At 33.1% G+C, this 18,961-nt stretch overlaps 1 protein-coding gene across 10 annotated transcripts in view; it reads left to right on the forward strand.

The window, feature by feature from the left end:
• The window catches only part of ADGRL3 (adhesion G protein-coupled receptor L3), a 1,229,798-nt gene that overhangs the window by 386,007 nt on the left and 824,830 nt on the right, over positions 1-18,961 (forward strand). For all 10 annotated transcript variants that reach the window (XM_035726124.1, XM_035726125.1, XM_035726123.1 and 7 more), the window contains one exon: positions 6,091-6,304. In XM_035726124.1, the coding sequence (XP_035582017.1) occupies positions 6,091-6,304 (214 nt within the window). The remainder of the gene's footprint in view (positions 1-6,090; positions 6,305-18,961) is intronic.

The raw sequence follows: 18,961 nt of genomic DNA on the forward strand, positions 1-18,961 counted from the left end.
TAACTCCCAGCAGCCACATTGTAGGTGATCAGTATACACTGAGAATTACATTAACGTATCTTCTTTACTTATTTTGAATTTTATAATTGTATTTACTGAATTTTTGTCTATTTTTGTATAGATATCTTCCAAAATTAAGATTAATGTTACCCTCATGGTGAAGCTACATAAGTCAAAAGATAGCTCAGCATTAACTGTTTTATGATATTCCACTCATTAGTACATTTTTTTCCTGCAATTTCAGAAATTTTAAATTTCATGGGTTTTGGGGTTTTGTTTATTTATTTATTTATTTTTGGTTTGTTTCATTTTATTTTGTTTTGTTTTTTTGCCCTCAGAACATAATTGCCTTTGGTTATTCCTTTAGGGTATCAGTTTTATTTGTTACTGTGTTAAACTTTATTAAATACTATAATATTTAAATTGTATTTTTTGCTGAAATAGAGATGTTGAAATTTGGTTATTAGAGGCTTTCTGGTAGCAGATGTACTTTTAAGGAAAGTAGATGATAGGTTGATGTTTCATTGGGTTTTAAATGTTATTTTTGCTGCCAAATATTTTGGACACTATTTTCAGAGCACATTTTTTAAAAGTTGGATAAGTGTGCTGGCATGTAAAATGGTACAGAGAAAATACACGTATTTAAGAAAATTATGTCATAGGCTCTATTGAAACTTAAAATTGGGAATATATGCCTTTTGGCAGCATTTAAGTAATGTAATGAAGTATTTTTTAAAGTCATTAGCAATAAGCTGAAACTAGCCCACTTCCAAGTAGTTGTGTCCCTCTCTGTAATTAAGAAATGCCTTTAAAATCGTTGGCCTTGATTTACAAATAGTTTTACTTCTTTCTTATAAGAAACCAGATCTCTTCCCTTTTCATTTTAAAGTTTTCAAAAGATCCTCTTTTTCTCCTCTTACGATTATTTGCATGCAGAAAAAAATGTTTTTAGCACCTATTCATAATCATTTTTCAGTGCTGAAGACTGTATGTATTTATATATATTTACATATAAATTAAATGATAAAATAATGTAATAAAATTCTATATATACATATATGTATGCATGTATAAAATCTGGTGACTTAAGTGGAATAATTCATGGAAAAATGAGATTTGAACAGGGCATTGAAAGCTTGGCCCAAGGAGATGGGTGCGCGCACACACGCACACGCACGCACACACACACACACACACACACACACACGTGCGCACATGCAAACTTGATTCATCTGTCCTGTAACCAAGTTTCCTTACCCTCAAAGCAGTGGTAAGTGGTAAGCAGGTTAGTTGGTTTAATCAAATTCTTGCTTGAATAGATACACAGAGCCTCTCTCTGTGTGACTCAGTAACATGCTCCTCCAACATTTCTTCAGTGGCCACTGATATTCCAACTTCTGCATTCATTCTTTTCTCTAGAGATACTCCCTGCACTACTTCATGTCCTTCCCATGGTTCTAGCCTATATTCTACTCCTGAATCCAACTGAGAGTTGAAGATTTATGTATTTGAGAGAGAGGGAGAGAATGGGGCGGGGGAAAGAGCACGCACATGAGCCCAAGGGGTCGAGGAGAGGGAGAGAGAGAATCTCAAGCAGGCTCTATGCTGAGTGTGGAGCCGCACTCAGGGCTCCATCTCACCACCCTAAGACCACGACCTGAGCCCAAACCAAGAGTCCCAGCTTAACTGGCTGGGCCACCGAGGTGCCCCAACAGTTGAGCATTTTTGAATATTATCCTGGCTCCTTAAATTCAGCATGTTTAAAATGTAATAAATTATACTGTGTATACTCTCAACCCACTAACTGGAGCTGCTTGCCTCTGTGTCTGTGTTTACTGTTACTCTTAACTGATATCCTTTGTCTTAAAATTCTATTTCTCAACTACCACTCCCTTCTTTGAAGCTCCCTTCCGATGCCCTAGGGTTATCCTAGCAAGTCTCTGAGCCCTTTCCTTGGGGTCCACAAAGAATCCTTTGACTTGTTTTTGGTCACCAGCTTTTAGCCTCTGCCTCCACCCCCACCTCCCATTCCTAGACTGATATCTTTGTTATTATCATCCACAATTCACTAAGGACTTAAGGTATTTTGAGTCAAATGTCACCAAGCAGGCTTAACAGTAGGATAGAGAGCCCAAAGAAGTTAAGAGGTTTCAACAACAGAGTGGCTGAGGCCTTAGAAAAGAAAACATGGAAGTATTTTTTGCTGAAACTAGGGAGCAAGGACAGGGAGCTTTTTCTGGTGTTATTTTAATCCCTGGTCAGGAGCACTTTTCATTAGGTGTGTGCTTGCCGTGGAACCTGGACATTTGCTGAGGTTCTGGCCATCTTTAGTAGAGAAGCTTCATTTCGTCCATGCCTCCTTCGTCCCATGGTCAGTGGGTAATGTTTTTCCGATTTATTTAGCTAATACCTATTACACATCTAATGATGATACTCTGTTCCTTGTTATAACAGATTAACTCATGGAATAAAAGTGAGGAGGAGTTCAAGAATATGCCTTCTTTGCCCCAAATTATTTTCCCACAGCCACTTCCCAATGCCCAATGCAATATTACCCTAATACAATATGGAATAGACAATTTCACAGACTATCCTGAATTTGAATTGTTGACATTTCCCATGTCTTAGTCTTTACTAAACAAAATCTCTCTGTTGTTAGCACAATAACTGAATGGTTAAAAAACAAACAAAAAAAATTTAACTTAAGCATATTTTTTTTCCATTGGACTTTGGTTGCTGATTAAAGCATTTAGCAATATAATTAAAAGTAATTTAAATAGCTAATTAGACAATGTGATAGTTTCCAGTAATACATTCCTTTACACAAAGCATCCATCATTTAGGAGTGTAATTTATCACTGGGTTACTGATACAAATGCAATTATATGTTAAATGGAAGAAAGCATCCACAAATCACCTCTGGCTCTCTGTAAAAATTGCCATATACATAACTTATGCATAATTCTTACAGGGTCAAAAGAGATACATGGAAAATTTTGGCCTCCACATTTTAGTTGACTTTGCAACTGTCGAGGGTCTGGTTCTAAATCATATTTTTGACAATTAAGAACCAGAATAAAGCTTTCTCTATGTACACATGTTTTGACAAAAATTGACTGATGAATTTAATTAACCAAATTATCCACTTAGTCAAACAAATGCTTTAATTGTATGATTTGCTTATTTGTTTTGTTTCCTTGTTAAATTAACTTGCTTTTTAACTTAATTTAACTTAATTGTTTAAGTTAAAATATAGCCAGATCAATTCAATGTTTGGAAGCAGTTTCAATGTTATTTTTAAAATAGTTATACCAAAGTTAAGAAACAAATTGCCTTTTAGCAAATGCTAAAAAATTTCCTGGAAAATTCTGTTTTCAGAAACCTTTTATTAAAGCGAAAAATAAAAACCAAAGAAACAAAAACACCCCCTATGATTCCATACCTAAGTCATGAAACTGGATCCCCAATTTGGAATATTTTTATTATTCAATGATTCCATTACTTAAAATACTAAATACATTAATGAAAATGTCTTTATCCTTGAAAACTGAAATCCCACTTCTTTTTTTAGAAACCTTACTATTAAAAAGGATGTCGTGTTTAAACAACCATCTAATTTCAGAATGATAGAGAAACAAGGATATTTTATTTTATTTTAAGAAAAATAGAAATGCATATTTCAGAAATTCAGTGTCTCTCTATTGTGGGAATATCCTGTCAAAATGTTGACTCGAGCAAACTTTAAAAATAATGTTACAAACAACCTCTAATTATGTTAACTCTCTGATGAATGCTATGGATGTGCTAGATTCTTCTGTGTGTGTATGTGTGTGAGAGAGAGAGAGAGTGACAGAGCAAACAAGATGGTTGTTGAATAACAACCAGAATGGAATTACCTATATGTGCTGCTTGAGAACTTTAAGGGACCTGCTCAGAAGTTATACATGCGGTATATGGTACAATTGTAGCTTTTCTGAAACATTACAGAAATGACATAAAAACTAATATCATTCCCAATTTTGAAATAATCGTATGATTTCACAAACCAAATTATATTTTTTTAAAGATTATTTATTTAAAGGAAAGAGTGAGCGAGAGAGCATGAGCATGAGCAGGGGCAGAGGGAGAGAGAGAAGCAGACTCCCAGCTGAGCAGGGAGCTCAATGTCGGGCTCGATCCCAGGACTCCGGGATCATGACCCAAGCGGGAGGCAGATGCTTAACTGATTGAGCCACCCAGGCATCCCCCAAATCAATATTTCTTTTAAGTTTTAAGTGAAAATACTTAGAATAATAAAATTTTTCTTTCTCTACCTCCACTCATTGTTTCTCTCCTCTCTTCTTTTATTTTCACATTTCATGCTTTGTAAAAAAGCTACAGGAAAAGTTGCATATATTTATTTAAATACATATTTTTGTATATGTACACATTAGCGAATTAATCAAATAATGCATATTTATAGCTATCATGTATGGATCTCTATAATTATTTCTGTTATGTGGAAATTCACTTATTAGATGATTGGTAAACGCTTAATTTAGAATTTCAATTATATGCTTTTAAAAGAAAACTTGAGTTTTTACAATTAAACATTTGACTTTCTTCCAATAATGTACTGATTATGTTCACAATCTTGGAGTGGGAAACATAAACTCGACATGAAAAGATGGGTAATTCCCTGTGTAAAAATGAAATACATATGTTCAGCAAACATCTAAAATCAAACAACAAACTAAAAGAACGTATTTGCCACAAATATAAAGGACCAATTTTTAATTTTTGTTATACAAAGAACTTTTACAATAGTGACCCATGTATAAATGTGAGCAAGCAATTCATAAATAAAAGGAATTTGAAAGGTTGATAAACATAAAAATATATTCCATTGTACAAATAGAATACTGAAAATTTTGTAAAAAGGATATTTTACCATTATTTGTCTATCACATTGGCAAAATTTAAAGGAATTGGTAATATGTTGTTTTGCAATGAAAAGTGCTGCTGGTAGAACTGTACATGTTTCTTAAGTTTTTTGGATATCTAGTTGTTGATTTTTGCCAAACTTGAAATATATTTCCCCTTTGATCCATCAATTTCATTTATAAAAACATACATAAAATATATTTGGATAATTATATTTTTTCTAAAATATTATAGCCAAGGTACACAAATACGTTTATACTTCTTTACAGTATTATGACAAAAACACATGGACATTCCCAAATGCACATCAACATAAGATCAATTATATAATGTTTATAGGTATATAAAATGCAGCTATTAAAATGAGGACTACAATACAGAAATGAAAAGAGATGTTCATTAAAATAATAAATAAAATAAATCAAGGTATCAAACAACATGTGTAGTGTAACACCACCTGAATAAAATATAAAGAAGGGTAGGAGGAAACATACAATGTCTATTTGTTTTTCTGTAGAAAATTCTAATAGGAGGGTCACCACAATGCTATCTGGTTATCTCTTGACAGTGAGGGGAAAGTGTGTGGAGAGAGCTGAAGGAAAATTTAGTTTTTCTCCATATAAATCTCTGCTTTCCTAAAGAACACTTATTATCAGTATAATTAAATTATAAAGTATACTGATTATATTATTTTTTACTGTAAAATGAAATCATGTTTTCAAATTGAAATAGAATACTTAAGATTATATGAACTCAACAAAAATGCAATTTTTGGTAATAGTTTCCATAAAACAAAATAAAACAAGACACACATATGATACCCCTGAGGTTTACCTGAGAATCTTTCTCTACAAACTGGATAATATTTCTACATAAACTTTACCTCACATACCGGCTAAAGTTTTAGAAAATCGAGTGTTCTTTTTTCTTTCATTTATAAGAAAACTGTATTAGATAAGGTTTTATGAAATACCTGTTATTCTTAGATTTTTAAAAGTCCTCTAAATTTATTGAAGTGAGAAATTTTCTGTTTTAGCTAAAATTGTTAATTGCAACTGGTTTATTTTTTGGTATTAGTTTACCCCAAACACTGGAAAAGCAAACACAGGTACTTTTCCTTTGTATGTCATAAAGATGACTGACGTTTCTTCCTCCTCCTTCCGGTAGCTTTCAGCCGTGCCCCAATTCCGATGGCTGTGGTCCGCAGAGAGCTCTCCTGTGAGAGCTACCCCATAGAGCTCCGCTGTCCAGGAACGGATGTCATCATGATAGAAAGTGCCAACTATGGGAGGACTGATGACAAAATTTGTGACTCTGACCCTGCTCAGATGGAGAATATCCGATGCTACCTGCCAGATGCCTATAAGATTATGTCTCAAAGGTATGATACTTCTAATCTTTTTTTTGTGCATTTAGTATAAACTCTCAACATGAATCTGGGTGACATATTGAGCATAGGTAAGAATACAAATAGCATTGTATATTTTAGAATAATTTGAACTACTTTTTCGGGGTACCTGGGTGGCTCAGTCATTAAGCGTCTGCCTTTGGCTCAGGTCATGATCCCAAGGTCTTGGGATTGAGCCCCGCATCGAGCTCCCTCCTCAGCGGGAAGCCTGCTTCTCCCTCTCCCACTTCCCCTGCTTGTGTTCCCTCTCACTGTGTCTCTCTCTGTCAAATAAATAAATAAAATCTTAAAAAAAAAGAACCACTTTTTCAATTTCAAACTGGTTTCCCATATCACTAAAGTGTTGGTATTAGAGATTAAAAATGGCATTTGGAAATTATTAAAATTTATTAGATTAGTTATTTGGTTTCATGGTGTACTCTGACTTCTCTAGAACTGGGCTCTATAGATGAGAAACTAAATTTATTTTTCACAGTTTTCAAAAACAGACTTTTGTAGTTTTCTCCAAAAATTTCAGAAAAATTATTTTACTGCTAATAAATATTTTCTATCAATTTATGAAAAAGAAGAAAAGTTAATAGGCAATTTTTGTAACCATTAATCAAAATGTAGTAAAAGGCTATTGATTAATGATTATTTGGCCTTGAAAAACAATGAAAAAAGTATTACTTTGTTATCTAGTAATACTCATTTAAGCTATTCACAATATTACCATGTTCAAATAATGTAAATAATATATATAATATAATTATATATAATATCATATCATTGGATAAAGAAAAGATCTTCAATTCTAAAGGAAATGGTTAATGGGAATCCATATTATAGAAGGTTTAAATTATACTAAAGTTTCTTGATAAATTGGCTAAATATTATATATATATCTCTTAAATATTTGTTCAGTATTACTATGATTTCTCAGAAATTAGTGAAATCATTTACTATAGGCCTTCATACTTTTTTGAAAGATTTTATTTATTTATTTGAGAGAGAGAATGAGAGAGAGCATGGGGGCGGTCAGAGGGAGAAGCAGACTCCCTGCTGAGCAGGGAGCCCGATGTGGGTCTCGATCCCGGGACTCCAGGATCATGACCTGAGCCGAAGGCAGTTGCTTAACCATCTGAGCCACCCAGGCGCCCCGCCTTCATACTTTCTGACTACTTGCTCACAAAGTAATTTTAAAATAATCAGTAAATTACTTATTTAGTGAATTATTTTTTTCATTAGGATTTCTATTTAGCCAATTATTTTCTTCTATTATTTAAGGAGTTCTTAAAATATGGGGGAAGTCATAGCATATGTAAAAATAAACAAATTCAAGTATATAAAAGCACAAACAATAGTTCTTGAGGCTTACCTTTCTTGTGCTTGAGAAAGCCTGTATTGTTTTTAACTATTTGTCTTCTTGATGCTTAAAATTCTGATATGTATGTTTGTGTGTGATTAATAAATTGATAGTATCTTTTTTTTTATAAATTACTGTTGTATAAACTGTTAATAGAAATTATAACGTGCCCGGTTTTTGATGATCAAAACATCTGAAGTGTGCTTGAAGGATTAATGGTCTCTCTAGGCAAATCTAAGTGCTTTTGCTTGTCTATTTCTAAAATGCTAACTCATGCTAAGGTGAATATTAATGAGAAATAAGATTTTAAAATTAGGGATTCCATTTGATGTAAGTTTGGTTGTGTTTGGTTCTTCTTGTGTGTTTCATTCTTATCTCTCATTGTATGTCTCTTCTTGTTATATATTTGACATGCCTCCAACTATGGTTAAATTCTCTGATGTTATGCCTACAAGAGGTCTAATTACTTTATTATGTGTAAGTGTTATAATGGTGTCTGTCCTGAGTGATTTTCCATGTGTAGTATGAATGGGCACTATGACTAAATTGTTATTTTATTTTATTTATTTCTGTCAGACCAACAAACAAAAATGGATTCTTTATGCATTCGAGGTGTAGGTCGAGGAGGAAATTCTGCTTTTCTGTGACTAGCCTTTCATTTTAAATGTAGCAGAAGCATTAACTTCACTAGCTCTTTGATCTCTTTATGATTTTCATTGAAATTGTTTTAATCCTTTTACTGATATTATTAATGGCTCCCAAAATAAGCCTTTAATCTTATAATTATTACAAAAAATAGTTACAATGGATCCTCTCAAGCTGCTGAATTATATGGGATGTGTCTGTAAAGTGACAAATCTGAAGAGTAAAATTGCTTTAAGCACCCTGAGTGAATCATTTGTGGAAGACCCCTGGTGGTTTCTCAAGTAAGAATTGTCAGCTGAAATAATTGTGGTTAATTCTGTATGGAGGCAAGTTCCTTGGTTGTGTTTGGACTGCTAAATATACTACATTTACACTTGTAAATAAATGCTTTTGACTCTTAGAAGAAGTCAGGTTCCATCTTGTAAGTTCTTAAGAGATGAGATGGCCATGTCAGCTTCAGCTGCTTTTTAATTAATGAACTTTCACTGTCCTGTGAGTGACAGCATGTTAAATAATGCTAATAATTTCTAATTATTATATGGATGTATCATATTAATAATGATACGGACAGCTTAAATAATCAATTTGAATTAAAGTTATAATGGGGGAACTTTTCTAAAAGATATTTAGATAATTATTGTTTTCTCTCATTTAAAGTTCTAGAAAGACATTATATCAGTGTCTAAACATTTTTAAGCATGTCTCTCGCTTAGAGGATTATATTACAAAATACAAAATGTTTTTGTGTATCCTTGTATAACCTTGTTAAACAGCCTTCATAACTTGCTTCAGTCTCATAAATTAGACAGATGTTACAGGCAAGGGCAGACATGAAATAGTATTCATGTAGATATTTGAATACACATTGAACAAATACATAAATAAAACCGTATAATAAAATATTAGTTATGTGTGAAAAATTGGGGACTTGAATCTAAAGGATGTGGCACTTGATTTCCATGTTTTTCCCCAGTAGAACTTTGAATCTGATACCTGCCCTAGAGTTGCCAGATTCTTCACTGTCTTGCCGATTACACCTCGTGTTCTCAAATCCAAATGTGTTTTTATGCCATTTTGCCCTCATCCCCTCCGAAAGTTCTGTGCTTTTTCTCTTCTTTCATTATCCTGCTAGAAGACTTATTAAAATGTCAGAAGACATTTCCTTATCCTTCTCGGAACTTGTATTCTCACTCACTTGTTATCATCTGCATCCTTCTTTATTGCAGCTAAACATTAATAAACCCGTATTATCACACCCCAGACAGTTGCTTTGTCTAAAGTAAATTGTAGGCTTCTAGAGGGCAGACTTTCTCTTGATTTTACCTAAAACTAACTTCTGATGTTTAATGATGTGTAAATGAATAAGTAAATGTGCTCTCCGATGGTGTCGTGCCACTTAAAAGCTTTCTTAATTCTATTATCTGAGTGATTTTTGTTTCTTTTTATTTTACACTTACACACTAGAGAGATTTAAAAAAATGGTACATATAGCTTTAGAATCTAAATGTGAAAATGACTGTTGGCAACTGATAACTGCAGAAATTTTACATTTTGAATGCAGCTGAGGTTTCATGTTATCTTCGGCTATTAATGGAAATATTTCCATTTTTAGCTCCACCAACACTTGAAATTCCGAGTGCACCCTGACAGCTCTGGAGTTTGGTGGATGATTAAGCTAGGCATGGTTCCTGCCCACACACCTATAGCTTTTTGGCAGATAAAAAACAAACAGATTATTTGCTCAGTATTTTATTTTTATTGCATTTAGATTTATTGAGGAGTTCAAAAAAAGGAGGAAAGCTCTTTTGGCCAGATAATGTTAAAGAGTGTTCATTGGAGAGAGAAGGTTAAGCTGGTCCTTGAAGGATGGCAGGGTCTGTGGAAACAGAAGAGACCAAAGTGATATTAGACATAAAATATATTAGATATATAAGATATATTAGGTATATAAGGCACCAAAAAGAGCATGAGGGGACAGCTTCCCTTCACTAATCCCTCACCCAACCTCTTCTCACTCTTCAAAAGCTTATTGGTGCCTGCTCTGCACTATTTAGTTTCTCCAAAGCCTCTTTGGAAAGTGCTACAACTTGAGGCGAGCCTCCCACCAGTCTCCGCATAGATCCAGTTCATATGCTCTTAAGAAACCTTGATAATTTGATAATAAACTAGCTTGATGCTATCCCCCTCGTCAATACAAAGTCCTGTTGGAGTTCTTCTTAGTAGTTGGACATAAACTCCATCTAAATGTGGGAAGTTTGAATATCATATGACTTCCTCAGGCCGTCTTTTTGGACACATATTTTAAATACGTGCTATAACAGTATTACTTTACGTAGAATTGCATATATTGTTCAAATTGAAAAGGCATTTGTGAACAAGTATATATGTATGTGTATATAGTGTACATTTATTGAGGTAATATGCATATGGAAAATTGCTCGTATCATAAATATATACAATTCAGTGAATTTTCACAAAGCGCATCCAACTAACAACCAGATGAAGACATAGAACGTTAACAGCATCTCAGAGGTACCCCTTCATACTCTGCACCAGCCATTGTCTATTCCCACCCCAACTTTTGCTGCTATTGAGCCTTCTAATACCTTAAATCATTTTTGCCCATTTCATAATTTAAATACATGAATTCATATAGCATATGCTTTTTGGTGTCTTGCTTCTCTCATTCATTGCATTCGTTTTTATATATAACATTATTGAAGCATTTTTATATGCCATATAATCCACTCATTTGAAGTATAATGATATTTTAAGTAAATTTACCAGTTTACCAAGTGATGCAACATCACCATAAATCAGTTTTAGAGTATTTCCATCACCACATTAAGATCCTGATGCCCATTACTGGTAATCTCCATCTCCTTCCCACACCACACAATGACTAATCCATTTTCTGTCTACATGTCTATTCTTAATGCATTGTTGTTGTTTTTTTTTAAGATTTTATTTATTTATTTGACAGAGAGCGAGACAGCAAGAGCAGGAACACAAGCAGGGGGGAGTGGGAGAGGGAGAAGCAGGCTTCCCGCTGAGCACGGAGCCCAGTGCGGGGCTCCATCCCAGGATGCTTGGATCATGACATGAGCCGAAGGCAGATGCTTAATGACTGAGCCACCCACGCGCTCCAATGCATTGTGTTTTAAGCTAGAAAGTGAATAAAGTCAAGTTAGGTTTAGTGGGCATTTCAGTAAGACAGTATCAAAGAAATAGCAGTTATTTCTGGAGGCATGGATAGAAATATGTTTCTTGTGTTTTGAATTCTCTTGGAATCAAAAATCATAATCTAGACATTTAACCAATACCCTCTTTAGGGTTTTCTATCAAGTAGAGATGTTAAATATAGAAAGTAGGATGATTTTTTTTTCTACTTAAGTGAGTGATCTGAGTTTTACTTTTAATCTTCTACCAGCATTTTAGCAAGGTTACATTGTCTTATGTCCTAGTCACAATGGGAACATGCAAAAAAACAAACAAACAAACAAACAAACAAACAAAAAAACATGGGGGAGGGAGTGATGAAGGGAAGAAGGGAGAAATAAATTTGTTTCTCACCTTTCTGAAAAAGTTATATTTCGGTTTATATCAGTACCACTGCAGGGGATTTTACAGTTTACAAAAAGATCTTGGTTTTTGTTGTATTCAATCCTGGTGAAGTTAAGAACTCTTACAATAGCAGTCAAAGAAGAAATGTCAGCAGCAGTTTCTGTGTGTACATAACTGGGTAAATGTTCTGCAATAACTGTGTGTATTTTTGTGAGTTTTTCCATTTCAGTTTTCTCCTTTGCTCCTTTAACAGAATTATTACATTATATCTTGAGTTTCTTTTATGACTTATAACAGATCAAAAATAATCCCTCATATCAGGGAGTTTTCCATTGAATGCTTGTTCGATGCAGTAAAAAGAACAGATGGGCATAGAAACTCTAATATATAACTCATTGCCTTAAGATTTACTGTTTTGTCCATGTTTATTAAGAATAAAAGGAAAGGAAAGGAAGGAAGGAAAATAATTCCCATTATCAAATCCGAAATGTAGAGAATATGGAGAAGCTGGGAAATTCCTGTCTGGAAGACACTTTTTCTCTTCGTTAATATTTCAGCCTTTTCAATTCTGAGAATATACTTTGATAATGTCCTACTAAAATGCTTGCTAGTACTTCTTGCTATTCATTTAAGTTTGAGTGAAATTATGTTATACATGTGTGCTTTGAAATTTAAGAATTTAGTAAATGATTAAAATATTTCAGGATAGGTTAGGATAAAAACTAAAGGGAGTTGTGTTGGCTGTCTCTTCCAGACCTTGGGGAATATTAACCCTTCATGCAGCCATTCTCAAAGTGTGGTTCATGGAAATTTGGAATTCCTGAGTTCTTTCCAGGGATTCCACAAGGTCAAAACTATTTTCATAACAATTCTGACATTACTTGCCTTTTTCATTGTATTAGATACGGGTACTGATTTTGCAAAAGCAGTGGTAGGTAAATCTGATGCCATCTTAGGGATCAAGACAGTAGCAATAATGTACTTTAAAAAATTTCTCAGTTTTAATTTCTAACATGGTACATGATAATATAACTCACATAAACCAATAGTCTTTGAGAATTTTAGTTATACTAAGAGTTAAAGAGGTCATGAGACAAAAGGGTAGGAGAATTGATGTTTTAGGAAATATTTCTTTTCATTTCTACTTATGGCTGAACATTATTTATTTTTGTCTTATTTTTATGTTGTTTGTTTTAAAATCATCTAGAGTTTTTTCATGAGTGAATTATTATTTTTATTGAAGTATAGTTGACATACAATATTGTATTTCAGGTACACAACATAGTGATTCAACAATTACATATGTTATGAAATGCTCACCATGATAAGTGTACTTACCATCTGTCATACAAAGTCATTACAATATCCCCTATGCACATTTGATTTATAAAGTATAAGGATCACTTTTTTTTCATTTATAGTGAATGGTCACGTTAGTTGTTTCCCCACCTCCAGGTTTTTAGATACTTTTACACTTTGTCGTCAGTCTATAGAACTTGACATCTTGTGGAAAATATAGAAGAAATCACCAAGGAAAGAAAGATAATTTTCTGAAAAGCAGAGGATATAGGATAAAAGCACTGTAGTAATCATCTTCATTATAGCTTAAATTGATATGGAAAAGAACAAAGCAGAATATAAACATAAATTCTGGCACTGATTAATTGGATACCACAGGACTCTGGAGGAATGTAAGTTATAGTGAGATTTAGCAGACATTCAGAATAATACCTCATTTGCTCTGTCATTACAGTAATTTTAAAGATTGCTAAGGCTACTAGGGGAGTGGGTCTCAAAGTATTTTGACTGCCATTTATGTTTCATTTTACTGATGAGACTGAAGTACATGGAATTTAAAAATTCACCTAGGGCGCCTGGGTGGCTCAGTCGTTAAGCGTCTGCCTTTGGCTCAGGTCATGATCCCAGGGTCCTGGGATTGAGCCCCACATCAGGCTCCCTGCTCAGCAGGAAGCCTGCTTCTCCCTCTCCCACTCCTGCTGCTTGTGTTCCTGCTCTCACTGTCTCTCTCTGTCAAATAAATAAAAAAAATCTTTAAAAAAAAAAGAAATTCACCTAAAATTACTTACTATATGATGACATAAGCATGACCGCTTTCTTTGGGTACAAAGCCCATGATTTTTTTTTTTTTACTACTTTTTCTCAGACATTAAAGTTATTTTTATTATCAGAATTTTTTTTTTCATTTCTTAGCACATCAGAAAAATCCAGTGAAAGATTCAAATCCATCCATAATTTGTATAATTCAATTAATATGTTAGTTAAAAAAAGAGTAAAGTTTTAATAAGAAACCAGTCTTACAAAATTGATCAATATAGCCATTGAGTTATACTTTTAGGACAATATCCTCTCCTTGCTAGCTGATTATTTAGGCATTTTACCTTTAGCTGTAGTTTTAATATTCAGAGTATAATATGCTTGTATAAATAGGAAATATATTCAGTTGTTGTTGGTAATATAATACTTATATACATTTATTGTGTGCTTCTTATATGCCATAAACTCTGGTAAAGAATTCACCTTTCATTAGTTCATTAATTCTTCCCCATAACATTAAGCAATATCTATTGTTATCACTCCCGTTGTACCAATGGAGTAGTTAAAGCACGTAGAAATTTACTTGCTGAAGAATTTATTTTAAGTCAATACACTGTCTTATTTGAGAGACTTGAGACTTTGTTCATTATAGCAAGGATGATAAAATGATAAAGTATTTAAAATACTTAAGAACTATGCTCTTGATCATCATCATGATGGTGAGAAAAGAAACTCATTTTCTCTCATGCAAACATTCAACCAAATATTGGATTGGTTTGACTCAGGTTTTATCTATATCCAATTACAGCCATATGCAAATTTTTATTATTGAAGTTCTTAGTTGAAATAGTTAAATTATTGTGAATCTGAAGCTCTTGAGACTTTCAGCCTCTTTTTTTATATGAATCAATTGTGTTTATAAAGTGTTTTAGGTCATTTAATGCTTCTTGGAAAAACAAGCATTGATAGGACAAAGCTGATTGTATAACTAATATTAAATATTTCAGCTATAACTAATAACTATAAGCAAGATTTTTTTGAGAACTTCCTATAAGCCAGATAATGTTCTAAGCACTTTACATGACTTAACACATTTAATTCTTCCCTTACTCCTGTGTAATGGATACTACTGTCATTTTTCACTGATGGTGGAACTGAGGCAGAGAGTTTAATTAACACCAAAAGTTACATGGTGCCTACAAAGCTGAAATGTTAGCCTACACAATCCAGCTCCAAAATCCATGATTACTATTGCAATTCATTGCTTTGTGTGCTCTGTCTAAAATGTGCACTGTTTTTTATAAAAGAGACTGACTTAGAAAACAAGTATGAACGAGTCCTTGTTACTGAAAAGAAAATATATATGTGTCTTTATGTTTGTGTGTATGTGCATGTTCATCCCCCACACACATGTGCTATTAATGATTGCTTACCTTTTTCACATACAAATAATGAAAACATAGTATTTAGCTTATTAAATTATATGGCATTTATTTTCTGCCTTAGGATAAATTTTCAGGCAAAAACACTTGAGTACTTGTGATGAAATATTTAGTTTAAAAAAAAATCTATGAAATAAGATCTTGCTTTTAACATTTTGGACTTGGTGGCGACACAATTATCTATGGCAATACTTCAGTAAAAAAAAATACACTGGTTATAATGGGGAATAAGTTGAAATTTGTATGGCATATGGAAATAAAATAAAATGGATGTCAATATGTAAACTATGAACCGGGAAGGCTCATGAGTTAGAAACTAAATACATCACATGAGTACTTTGAAATACTTGTAAATGAGAAAATCTATCATGCCAGCCTTTCTTAATTAAGCTTGAATATAAGTAACAGAATGCTTTAAAATTTCTAATGTTTTATATAATGAGATTTTAGATGGCGTAAATGTTCACAAAGCTTTTGCTAATAAGTTACAAAGATGAAAGTGGATCTTTATTTGTAACACACTATAGTAACTTTGATTATATGAGTTTATTCTTCTTTAGTGTTTTTGTTTTATTTTTTCATATCTTGCAAAAATTCAGTTATGCTAAAAACATTGCTAAATTTGCCTCCATGAATATTCTATTAGCCACAAGCTTTAGTTGATTCATTGTTTCTTTATTATTAAGAATATTACCAAATACAGCTAAATGTGAAAAAAAAAAGAATACTACCAAGTATAGTTAGTAAGTCATTCTGTATAATACATTTGGAATCTTCCCATTATGTGCTGATGTGAGAGTACTTTAACTCTGAGAAATGTTATTTCCCAAGTTATTGGGGAATTACTATTATCCTAATATTTGTTAATATGAATAAAATGCATTAATTGATACCAGTTTCCATAAAATTAGATGTTTATCACATGTATATCAGGAAAATATGTAAATCATATTTATTTGTTTTTACCAAATGGCAAAAGCAAAATATGTTTTTTATGCATATCTGCTGATTTCAATAGATAAATATATGTGTGATTTGGCTTGAAAAGACCTGAAGTCTTTCCAGAATACTAGTACCCATAACTGTTGGTACTATCAATCTTATGGAAATAAACATTTGGAGCTGTTTCTTAGACTTATTAGTGTATTGAGAAAGTAAATGCTTGGAAAAGAATAGAAGTCTGCAGGAATACTGCATATAGAAAGAAGAACACATACTTTAGAAGCAGTAAAAAAGACAAGAAGAGAGGAGTGGTACAAAAGGAGGAAACTGGATGACTATAAGTTTGAAGGTGAGATGATATTTAACTAAAGAGAACCTTTTCAGCTAAAATTATTCACATTGTTGATTTATTCAGAGACGTTTTGATGTTCCCAAACCTTTAGCACCGATCAGCTAAGCAACTCAGGATATTTTACAGTTAATTAATATACTTCTGAAGATTTGAATTCACTTCTCAAATATAGTATACTCATGCTGTGTAAAAGATCCTGACAATCCTCTACCAATATGAGCATCTTATTAAAAATAGTATTCTAATATCTCCTAATTTAGTAACATTGACTTGTTTGTTTCATGATAATAGGAGTTTTTGCTTTATTTTCAGAATTATACTCATGAAGCCCACCAAAGCCTGGCTGTAGGCAACATCATAGAATGTGATATATGTTACCTATGTGTTTCTGATATATATTTATACATTTTTAATTTATATACTAAATTTGACTATTTTTCTCTAAACAAACCAGAAATATTTTTTCTTTTCATTATGGTATAAAAATTCCTATGACCAGTTTCATCGTTGACAACCTTCTAGAACATGGGACTTATTTCTCTGTAGGTATTTTAGAAATTAGGGTCAGAAAAAATGTACTTCTTTTTCACAAATTAGTCTCTGCAAAATTTGTCATAATAAAAGGCCCTTCACCTTTCCAAAGGAATTCAAGTAGATCATCCTTGCCTGAGGAGGTAGGATTCTGAATTACTTTGCAACTTGAGTTCTAAAGAAATTGTAGAGTCCTTCAAATGACTTTACATTTAATTATTTCTTCCAATAGCATTTCCCTGCTGTGACATAATAAAAAAAATACTACAACTATAACAACAAACATGTGTATTACAATATTTCACTGAAAGTCATGGAAGTGGAAAGGAATAAATTAATAAAAGCATGACAAGTCCACATGGATATTGGGATGGGATATGAGCCTCCTTCTGCAAACTAACAGAAAATGTGTCTCAGTGAACATTGTGAGGTACAAACACATGTCTGAAGTGTTCCATGTTAGTGCACGCAAAGGAGAAGATCATTCTTGAAGTGATGTAGCTGGATGCATATGGGATAGCTGTAATTGTATTATGAAAGCCTGTCAGCGGCAAATGATAAAAAGAAGCTGCAACATAAATCTTAGCTCCTAGATTCTTTTAGTCTGTTGTATCATAATTTCTTGCAGAAAATAATTGAAGGGAATGTTGTTTTGATGGTGATAGCATGAACTCAATGTATCCTTAGAGTGGCAGCTCTGAAAGTAGTACACCAACACACAGACGACATACCTGTACACACACACACACACACACACACACACACACACACCGACAAATAAAAGGAACATAACTCCTGAGATATAAGTGTATAGAGTATTTATGATATGTATTTCTAGGATGCAGATTAATTCAAGAAAAATGCCAAATATTTACCCAGGAATCCAATAGTTAAATATTATCTAATGGCTCAAGATTTCAGGTTTACTTTTTCTCTCATTTATTAAGAAATCAAGAGATACACTTCTTATTCATTTATGTTATTTTATTTAAAAATATTTTTACTTGTGGGGTGCCTGGGTGGCTCAGTCAGTCTTCAGCTTAGGACATGATCTCAGGGTCATGGGATCAAGCCCTGCATCAAGCTCCATGTTCAGCAGGGACTCTGCTTGAGGTTCTCTCTCCCTCTCCCTCTGCCCCTCCCCCCACAAGAGAGATTCTTTCTCTGAGTAAACCATTCTGGTTCTGGGAAAACCCTTAATACACATGAAGTTTACCTTTGAAACTTGAAGAGGTTTTTTTCTTTTTTCTTTTTTTTTTTTGGTCGGGGGGGAGGGATTCTTTCATTTCTTTAACTTCTGGGACCTTAGGTCTCATTTCTCTAGTATGTACAGTCTCTTTTTTTTTAACCCCACTCCTTAGCCTTCATAGTCCTAAATAAGATTGTCATCACTTTCTTACTTTAAAATTATCTTTGGACCTAAAAATTATTCCGATCTCAGGCAAAGCACATGGCTAAAAATGAAGAAAGAATGCTCACCAAAGGTACATCTGTATGTTCTTGACAAAATGAGAGAAATAGTTGCTGGGAAGATAATCAAAACTCTCCATTCCCTCATCCAAAAATAATTTAGTATTTTATGTGAAATATCACCCATCAATAGAAATAACAGTGCTAGGCATAATAGTGTATATTACACATATAATCAATGCTATTACCATTTCTTCAAAGTGTTTGCTTTCTACTTAGGAGTTCATCTACACCAAAGCAAGAGGCTAAATTTTGAGCTATGAAAATGTCACTAGATGGATAAG

Source organism: Zalophus californianus, chromosome 2 (genome assembly GCF_009762305.2).
Source record: "Zalophus californianus isolate mZalCal1 chromosome 2, mZalCal1.pri.v2, whole genome shotgun sequence".
Taxonomy (NCBI): Eukaryota; Metazoa; Chordata; class Mammalia; order Carnivora; family Otariidae; genus Zalophus; species Zalophus californianus.